Below are 10,390 nucleotides of genomic sequence, written 5' to 3'. Positions count from 1 at the left end.
GACAGGGCGAAACGAGAGAATTGGAGAGAGAGAGAGAGAGAGAGAGAGACTGACCCTTGGGACAAGGGGAATGGAGAGAATTGGAGAGAGAGAGAGAAAAAGAGAGAGAGAGAGACTGACCCCCGGGACAGGAGAGAATGAGAGAGAGAGAGAGAGAGAGAGACTGAGCCCCGGGACAGGGGGAAAGGAGAGAATTAGAGAGAGAGAGAGAGAGAGAGAGACTGAGCCGGGGGAGAAGGGGAAAGGAGAGAATTAGACAGAGAGAGAGACTGACCCCCGGGACAGGGGGAAAGGAGAGAATTAGAGAGAGAGAGAGAGAGAGAGAGAGACTGACCCCTGGGACAGTGGGAAAGGAGAGAATTAGAGAGAGAGAGAGAGAGACACTGAGCCGGGGGAGAGGGGGAAAGGAGAGAATTAAAGAGAGAGAGAGAGAGAGACTGAGCCCCGGGACAGGGGGAAAGGAGAGAATTAGAGAGAGAGAGGGAGAGAGAGAGAGAGAGAGAGAGAGAGACTGACCCCCGGGACAGGAGAGAATTAGAGAGAGAGAGACTGAGCCCCGGGACAGGGGGAAAGGAGAGAATTAGAGAGAGAGAGAGACTGAGCCGGGGGAGAGGGGGAAAGGAGAGAATTAGAGAGAGAGAGAGAGAGAGACACTGAGCCGGGGGAGAGGGGGAAAGGAGAGAATTAAAGAGAGAGAGAGAGACTGACCCCTGGGACAGTGGGAAAGGAGAGAGAGAGAGAGAGAGAGAGACACTGACCCCCGGGACAGGAGAGAATTAGAGAGAGAGAGAGAGACTGAGCCGGGGGAGAGGGGGAAAGGAGAGAATTAGAGAGAGAGAGAGAGAGAGAGAGACTGAGCTGGGGGAGAGGGGGAAAGGAGAGAATTCGACAGAGAGACTGACCCCTGGGACAGTGGGAAAGGAGAGAGAGAGAGAGAGAGAGAGACTGACCCTCGGGACAGGGGGAAAGGAGAGAATTAGAGAGAGGGAGAGGGAGAGAGAGACTGACCCCGGGACAGGGGGAAAGGAGAGAATTAGAGGGAGAGAGAGAGAGAGAGACACTGAGCCGGGGGAGAGGGGGAAAGGAGAGAATTAAAGAGAGAGAGAGAGACTGAGCCCCGGGACAGGGGGAAAGGAAAGAATTAGAGAGAGAGGCTGAGCCGGGGGAGAGGGGGAAAGGAGAGAATTAGACAGAGAGAGAGACTGACCCCTGGGACAGTGGGAAAGGAGAGAGAGAGAGAGAGAGAGAGAGAGACTGACCCTCGGGACAGGGGGAAGGGAGAGAATTAGAGAGAGAGAGAGAGAGAGAGAGAGAGACTGAGCCCCGCACAGGGGAAAGAGAGAGAGAGAGACTGAGCCCCGGGACAGGGGGAAAGGAGAGAATTAGAGAGAGAGACTGACCCCTGGGACAGGGAGAAAGGAGAGAATTAGAGAGAGAGAGAGAGACACTGAGCCGGGGGAGAGGGGGAAAGGAGAGAATTAGAGAGAGAGAGAGAGAGACTGACCCCCGGGACACGGGGAAAGGAGAGAATTAGAGAGAGAGAGAGAGAGAGAGAGAGAGAGACTGACCCTCGGGACAGGGGGAAAGGAGAGAATTGGAGAGAGAGAGTGAGAGAGAGACCACCGGGACAGGGGGAAAGGAGAGAATTAGAGAGAGAGAGAGAGAGACTGAGTCCCGGGACAGGGGAAAAGGAGAGAATGAGTTAGAGAGAGAGAGAGAGAGAGAGAGGGAGAGAGAGAGAGAGACTAAACCCCTGGACAGGGGGAAAGGAGAGAATGAGAGAGAGAGAGAGACTGAGCCCCGGGACAGGGGGAAAGGAGAGAATTAAAGAGAGAGAGACTGAGCCCCGGGACAGGGGGAAAGGAGAGAATGAGAGAGAGAGAGACTGACCCTCGGGACAGGGGGAAAGGAGAGAATGAGAGAGAGAGAGACTGACCCTCGGGACAGGGGGAAAGGAGAGAATTCGAGAGAGAGAGTGACCCTCGGGACAGGGGGAAAGGAGAGAATTGGAGAGAGAGAGAGAGAGAGAGAGAGAGAGAGAGACTGACCCTTGGGACAAGGGGAATGGAGAGAATTGGAGAGAGAGAGAGAAAAAGAGAGAGAGAGAGAGAGAGAGAGACTGACCCCCGGGACAGGAGAGAATGAGAGAGAGAGAGAGAGAGAGAGAGAGACTGAGCCCCGGGACAGGGGGAAAGGAGAGAATTAGAGAGAGAGAGAGAGAGAGAGAGACTGAGCCGGGGGAGAAGGGGAAAGGAGAGAATTAGACAGAGAGAGAGACTGACCCCCGGGACAGGGGGAAAGGAGAGAATTGGAGAGAGAGAGGGAGACTGACCCCCGGGACAGGGGGAAAGTGAGAATTAGAGAGAGAGAGAGAGAGAGAGAGAGACTGACCCTCGGGACAGGGGGAAAGAGAGAATTAGAGAGAGACTGAGCCCCAGGACAGGGGAAAGGAGAGAATTAGAGAGAGAGAGAGAGAGACTGACCCCCGGGACAGGGGGAAAGTAGAGAATGAGAGAGAGAGAGACTGACCCCCGGGACAGGGGGAAAGGAGAGAATTAGAGAGAGAGAGAGAGAGACTGACCCCCGTGACAGCAGGAAAGGAGAGAAAAAGGAGGTTCACTCGGGGCGGGGGGCAGGTGGAGGAGGTTCACTCGGGATTTGGACATGGAATAAACCCATTGTACACAGTGAGCGCTGCGGGATTCCCGCTCCCCGAGGGCCCGATCCCAGTCTCCCATTTGATCCATTTTCTCTGATTTGTTGGAGATTTTTCGCTCCCAATCTCTGGGCTCAGGCAGGAATTCTGCTCTCACCGAGTTCACTGTTTCTGACTGATTTCCAGTTTATAAACAGGAAGAAGAGTCGCCCTGAGGGGAGGAAAGGAGCAGGTCGATTTTAACTCTGGGCAGGAATGGGGGGTGGGGGGCGAAGGGCCAAATCAGGCGGAGATCCGTTTGTCCCCTTGGAGGATGAGGTCCGGGAGATTTTAACTGCCGGGCCTCCTGACCAAGTGACCATACTGACTCCGCCTGAAGCCAGTGGGAATGAGGTCACCACCGGCGGGCGGGGTTCAGACCACCGCTGGGGACCCACGGATACGATACCCGCCACGGTAAGCAAGGACGGGGGAATAAATCGACAATCGGACGGGGAAAGCCTGGCCTGGGGGAGGCTCAAGATGTCTTTGTGGGGCCAAGAGGACACTGCTGCCTGCTTCTCCTGGCCCACAAGGACCATTAAAGTAAAAAGACAATTACTTCCCTGGACCTCCTGCCCCCAGGATCCCTCCTGCCGCAGCTTTCGTTGGCGAGCTCGAGACCGGGCGGCCTTTAGTCGGCCCATGGTTAAAATGGCGTGTTCGTCCCCATGACATCATCGAGACGCGGCTTTGCCATTTAAATTGGGCCCACACTCCTCTGGGGCAGGCGGCCTTCCAGTGCCTGAAAACAGGCCATTAAAATGGTGGGGGGTGGAAACCTGGGACACTGCGTAATCCCCCACCGCCACCTCAATCCCCCCCACCGCCACCTCAATCCCCCCCACCGCCACCTCAATCCCCCCCACCGCCACCTCAATCCCCCCCACCGCCACCTCAATCCCCCCCACCGCCACCTCAATCCCCCCCACCGCCACCTCAATCCCCCCCACCGCCACCTCAATCCCCCCCAACGCCACCTCAATCCCCCCCAACGCCACCTCAATCCCCCCACCGCCACCTCAATCCCCCCCACCGCCACCTCAATCCCCCCCAACGCCACCTCAATCCCCCCCAACGCCACCTCAATCCCCCCCAACGCCACCTCAATCCCCCCCAACGCCACCTCAATCCCCCCCAACGCCACCTCAATCCCCCCACCGCCACCTCAATCCCCCCACCGCCACCTCAATCCCCCCCACCGCCACCTCAATCCCCCCCACCGCCACCTCAATCCCCCCACCGCCACCTCAATCCCCCACCCACGCTGGTCCCATGGGAGGCGGGTCACACGGGAACAGAGTCACAACTGCTGAAAATATCAAACATCATGGTGGCATTTTGTGGGGATAAATAATAAAATCAATAAATACTGTGACTGGAGCTTCAATTTACAACTAAACACCGTTCACAGTTGTAACAAAAGAATAGAAATAAGAACTTACATTTATAGTGTGTGTGTGTCATTTTTGTCGCAGTGACATCAGGTGGAGGTGAACCCAGGAGAGTTTTATGACAAAATGACGGGCTTTGGTACATTTGCACATTAGTTTCAGAAAAATCAAGTTTGAGAAATGCTATTTATTTTAGAATTTAAAATGTAATTTGTGGATTTGGTGGGGGTTGGAAGAGCTGAATCAGTGATTGTCCAGCAAAAACACCAATTGGGGACGGTATTTATCTGGTTTTATTGGCCCTGGTTTCACCAGCTATTTTCTCTCGATTGTCGCACTTACACATTACATGTGACGTAACTTCCAACATGAATGTACAGCGCTGCAGTTTCTCGCTGATTTGGGAGTTGTAAAACAACAGTATTGTTCAACAGTCTTTATGGTAGAATCAACGTCAGTAAAGTTCCCAGGAGACGCAAAAAAGAAAAAACCTTCGGCCAATTGAGGAAAAAAAAACTGGGAAATTCTCCGTCTGCCAGATTTGGGCCCAATCACCCATCACAACTCGATCTGCCCATTTTTCTCATCTTAAACAGGGAAGAGTGTTCCCTTTACTGTGTCAGGGTCATCAGTGACCTGGATGATTTGAGGAACTCTTGCTCTATGTTTTCAGCCACCAGCACTCTGACCCCACGTCAACAGACACGATAAATCCAACAACCCACACTGTGACAGCACCTTCTACACAATGAAATATCCCAAGGTTCTTTACAGAGGGGGTCAGGGAGGCCGGAGCATGAAGAGGGCAGGTATTAAGGGATGTGCCCTGAAGCATAGAGGTAGGTTTTGAGTTTTCTAAAGGTGGAGAGGTGCAGCATGAGGGAGGGGTTTAGGAACAGAATCCCAGACTGCAGGGGCCATGATGGCTCAATGCTCTGCTATCACTGAGGGGATGGGATTGAGGGGGATACATTCACAGAAGATCAAAGTCAGAAAAGCAGAAGTTGGAAACGATTGTATAGGGACCGGTTTTAAACCTCGCCCGATATTCCTCTCCAGTGACTTCAATGGGGAGTAAAAATGGGCGGGGTGTAAAACCAGCATTGTCCCCGATCCCATCAGTTACCCGATGGACGAGTTAGGTTAAAATTTCCCCTGTAGACACAGAACCATGGGAAGTTACTGAAAACTTCAGTTTACTTGACTCTCTGGAACGAGCAGTAAATCTTCAGTGGTTTGGGCATGGGGGGGAGAGAGAGAAGAGAATTCCTCTGTGTGGTGGCATCGGAAACCTGTTCATTATGAATGTATTCAGCATCCCCCATTCAGAATAGAGTGTCAGCCTTGGCTCAGTGGCAGTCCTCTCGCCTCTGAGTCAGAAGGTTGTGGGTTCAAATCTCACTCCAGAGACTTAATCGAGGCTGTCACCTCAGTGCAATGCTGAGGGAGTGCCTGAGAGAGTCTTTTGGATGAGATGTTAAACTGAGGCCCTATCTGCCCTCTCAGGTGGACATTTTTGAAGAAAAGCTGGGAAGTTCTTCCGGTGTCCTGGTTAATATTTATCCCTCAAACAACGTCACAAACAGATTATCTGGTCATTATCACATTCCTATTTGTGGGATCTTGCTGTGTGCAAATTGGCTGCCTCGTTTCCTACATTACAACAGTGACTACACTTCAAAAAGGTACCTCATTGGCTGTAAAGAGCTTTGGGACATCCTGAGGTCACGAAAGGCGCTATATAAATGCAAGTTCTTTTTCTTTATGTTCCCACGCAGAGACCTGAGCAATTCTTCCCCCAGTTTGGTCCCAAATAGATTCCTCATGTTTGAGAATTCCTCACCTGACATCCCTGAGTGAACTTCTGTCTGTCTGAGCTCAGCTCCTATTTTACACTCATCTCCACTGACAGCACTAACCAGCGGATTTAACTGTGAAAGTGCCTGAAGTGGCTCTGTCGTTAGATGGAGTCATTCTCTCCTGGAGTCACTGCCACTAACCCAGAGAAATCCGTGGCCCAGTGGCAAAGCAGCAACTGGAGAAAGTTTCTACCAGGATTCACTGTCACCATCAACTGAGGGACAGGCCCACCCTAAAATGTGAGTGTTTGACATCTGCCCCTGCACCCAACCATTGTGGATAGCAGTCCAGGAGAGCACAGGACCATGACTGCTCTTCCAATTCCAGAGGATGCAGCTCAGCACTGCCTGAGCCTGCCCAATAGAAAGTGAGAGTCCCCCACAATGAGCAGCTCAGCACAAGTCTTACTATTAACTGCAACCAATGCATTCCCCTCTGGCAAAGTACAGCCCTCCACACAACAAGCATGTCTGAAGTCCAGGTGGAACATTTCCCAATCACAGCAGGTAATGTTCACCTTCTGAACAGAACTGGGAAAAATATCAAGCAGTTTGGGGTCTGATTCTGGAGGATCACTCAGCACTAACTGACCCTCCCAGCACAGCAACCCACCCATTGACCACAAAGGGCAATGACCCCTACTAACATGACCAATGATGTGCAGGGCCTTCTGCCCCATTCCCACACTCAACTAATCCCCAGAAACCAAGACCAACAAGTTGCCTCAACCTCTTGACCCAGTCATAAAGAAAGCTGGATGGATCAATGCACTCGTCCCACAAGCACTGTGCAATCAAAATGTACCCGGGCTTCATAAAATATACACAAGTATGTACACCAAAATGTACAATGGCTTTACAATGTGAATACATACATAAATATCCAATGGCTTTATAAAATATACACATGAATGTATACCTAAATATACAATGGTCTCAATATATACACATGAATGTGGTACCTTTTATGTTCGTATGAACGAATATCTTCCGGCAGAGTTAAACAACTGGAATAAAACAGCTCCGTTCGGGAAAAAAAATGTTTGTTCGAAAGATGCAATCAGATGAGCTCTTTCAGCACTGACATTAAAGTTTTCAGGAAAAGTGCTTTAAATTATAAATTAGGGGACAGTTTTATTGAATTGTATAATGGTTCTGTACCTACCATAATCTATTTCCACTTCGTCATAACCTGCACAAAACAAAAATATTTCACATCTTACACTTTTTGCTGAACGTCCAGTTAAAACTGTATCTTCACAGATTGGGAACAAGGAACCCCCTCACTCAGTCTGCAACATCACTGCTCGATTAGAATCCAGTGATTAATAATATGGATCAAATGTTCTGTTCATCTCAATTATCATCCCATTCAATTCAGTGAAAAGACTGAGCAGCAGATTGAAAACTGAGAGTGGAATATTGGGAAGGGTTTACAGTTTTTACAGCTCATGTGATCAGCCCACAATTATTACATTCCAACTCTGCGCCAATCACAAGTCGGGAGCTGAAAACCTGACAGCTGAACCCAATCATAATGCTGCTGTCACTTTCATCTGTTTCTAGCACGTTTTAAAGGAGCTCCCTGTGACGACAGGCAGCCTTGACTGAGTTAAATTCTGGCTATAATGCATGGCCTCTTTTTCTATTTTTGAATGGGTAACTGAGGGAGGAAGAGGAAATTGAGTGGGAGGGTTCCAATCTGCTCAAGTTAAGTTGTCTTCTGGTGGGTTAACCAATCACCAAAATCTGTCTACCCCCTTCTCCCCCACCAAAGAGAAAAGTAATCAGAGAATATAAAGAAAAAAATAAAACATGCAAAATAAAAACATAAAATGATGCCACAATGTATATTATAATTTTTGGTGTGCTCATGAAATAAATTTCCGTATTTGCACACGGAACATTACACCATTTCACACAGGATTCTGCCCCACACGTGAAGTGTATTTTTCAAGAACAGGCAGCAAAGAATAATTAATCGGTCTGATAGTAAAAATCCTTAATTGAGAAAGAACAGTATCTAACTCATTGCACCAGGGGGTTCCAGAGCAGAAAAGGACAGTATCTAATCCACTACATTACCCAGTCTCAAAGGTGAAAGGACAGTGGGAATAAACTAGGTGGCTTATGTGGAGAAAAAACAGTTGATGGGCCTGTGATATAATGTTCCAATATTTGACAGTGTCTGACCCATTGCACCAACCTGTTACAAAAATGAGGGGACAATGTCTAACCCTTTACACCACCCAATCCCAGAGGGTGAAAGGTCAGTGTCTAATCCACTGCACCATCCAATCCCAGAGGGTGAAAGGTCAATGTCTAACACACTGCACCACCCAGTAGCAGTGGACTACAGCAGGAAATTGTTCACAGGAATGTAAAATGGTCAAGGCTTTTGGTGTATGCTTTTCAAATGAGATTGTAGAACTCTATCCTCAAAATTCCTGGAATCCCATGCAATGAAACTGGAATTTTCTTATTCAGTCACTAAATTGGAGTTCTGAAATGGTTCCTAAATATCTTACCTTCCAAAGTGCAAAACAGCTGGAGTTCTGAAAATCAAGAACACAGGGACATGCTAGTGAGAGATTCTGCAACTACTGTCACACCCTGTAAAGGAACACTGGGCATACAAACAGAACATAACTTAATATGCTTCTTACCATTAATGTAAAATTAAACCCTGAATCCAGATTAATAAAGAAAAAGTTCATTAATTGTAATAAATAATTGATCACATTTTAAAATTCTAACACTCTGAAGTTTAAGATCTTGACTTTTTTTTATTCGTTCATGGGATGTGGGCGTCGCTGGTGAGGCCAGCATTTATTGCCCTTGAGAAGGTGGTGGTGAGCCGCCTTCTTGAACCGCTGCAGTCCGTGTGGTGAAGGTTCTCCCACAGTGCTGTTAGGAAGGGAGTTCCAGGATTTTGACCCAGCGACAATGAAGGAACGGCGATATATTTCCAAGTCGGGATGGTGTGTGACTTGGAGGGGAACGTGCAGGTGGTGGTGTTCCCATGTACCTGCTGCCCTTGTCCTTGTCCTTCTAGGTTGTAGAGGTCACGGGTTTGGGAGGTGCTGTTGAAGAAGCCTTGGTGAGTTGCTGCAGTGCATCCTGTGGATGGTACACACTGCAGCCACTGTGCGCCGGTGTTGAAGGGAGTGAATGTTTAGGGTGGTGGATGGGGTGCCAATCAAGCGGGCTGCTTTGTCCTGGATGGTGTCGAGCTTCGAGTGTTGGAGCTGCACTCATCCAGGCAAGTGGAGAGTATTCCATCACACACCTGACTTGTGCCTTGTAGATGGTAGAAAGGCTTTGGGGAGTCAGGAGGTGAGTCACTCGCCGCAGAATACCCAGCCTCTGACCTGCTCTTGTAGCCACAGTATTTACGTGGCTGGTCCAGTTAAGTTTCTGGTCAATGGTGACCCCCAGGATGTTGATTGTGGGGGATTCGGCGATGGTAATGCTGTTGAATGTCAAGGGGAGGTGGTTAGACTCTCTCTTGTTGGAGATGGTCATTGCCTGGCACTTGTCTGGCGCGAATGTTACTTGCCACTTTCCAGCCCACGCCTGGATGTTGTCCACGTCTTGCTGCATGCGGGCACGGACTGCTTCATTATCTGAAGGGTTGCGAATGGAACTGAACACTGTGCAATCATCAGCGAACATCCCCATTTCTGACCTTATGATGGAGGGAAGGTCATTGATGAAGCAGCTGAAGATGGTTGGGCCTCGGACACTGACCTGAGGAACTCCTGCAGCAATGTCCTGGGGCTGAGATGATTGGCCTCCAACAACCACTACCATCTTCCGTTGTCCTAGGTATGACTCCAGCCACTGAAGAGTTTTCCCCCTGATTCCTATTGACTTCAATTTTACTAGGGCTCCTTGGTGCCACACTCGGTGAAATGCTGCCTTGATGTCAAGGGCAGTCACTCTCACCTCACCTCTGGAATTCAGCTCTTCTGTCCATGTTTGGACTAAGGCTATAATGAGGTCTGGAGCCGAGTGGTCCTGGCGGAACCCAAACTGAGCATCGGTGAGCAGGTTATTGGTGAGTAAGTGCCGCTTGATAGCACTGTCGACATCAGTTTGCTGATGATTGAGAGTAGGCTGATGGGGCGGTAATTGGTCGGATTTACTTAACCGCAGAAACGGTTTATTTCTCTTCATTACACTGCAATGTCTTCACTCGCATGTGCTGACGGCTGTAAATAATCAGTGTGTTAGCTGCTAAAATTTAAATTGAGCAACTCCCGAGCTCAAATGGTTCATGATTTAGTGAGTCCAGCTTTTTACCTGTTAGTGGATTTCAGCTTCCCCAGGCCAGGGAGTGGGAAATATTGGACCGGGCTCCTTCTCCTGATCACTATCCAGTTCCCCAAACATAATCATAGAACCATAGAAGTGTATGTTTGAATGGCAGATGAAAATTA

At 49.4% G+C, this 10,390-nt stretch overlaps 1 protein-coding gene across 3 annotated transcripts in view; it reads right to left on the bottom strand.

The window, feature by feature from the left end:
- LOC137305098 (butyrophilin subfamily 1 member A1-like) overlaps window positions 1–10,390 on the bottom strand; it is a 39,489-nt gene that overhangs the window by 7,818 nt on the left and 21,281 nt on the right. For all 3 annotated transcript variants that reach the window (XM_067973879.1, XM_067973880.1, XM_067973881.1), the window contains 2 exons: window positions 8,477–8,503; window positions 7,114–7,140 (listed from right to left, as the gene is read on the bottom strand). In XM_067973879.1, the coding sequence (XP_067829980.1) occupies window positions 7,114–7,140; window positions 8,477–8,503 (54 nt within the window). The remainder of the gene's footprint in view (window positions 1–7,113; window positions 7,141–8,476; window positions 8,504–10,390) is intronic.

The sequence above is a fragment of the Heptranchias perlo genome, chromosome 39, assembly GCF_035084215.1.
Source record: "Heptranchias perlo isolate sHepPer1 chromosome 39, sHepPer1.hap1, whole genome shotgun sequence".
In the NCBI taxonomy this organism is placed as follows: Eukaryota; Metazoa; Chordata; class Chondrichthyes; order Hexanchiformes; family Hexanchidae; genus Heptranchias; species Heptranchias perlo.
The sequence above is the reverse complement of the archived record's forward strand: the minus strand, read 5'-3'. Positions and strand labels throughout refer to the sequence as shown.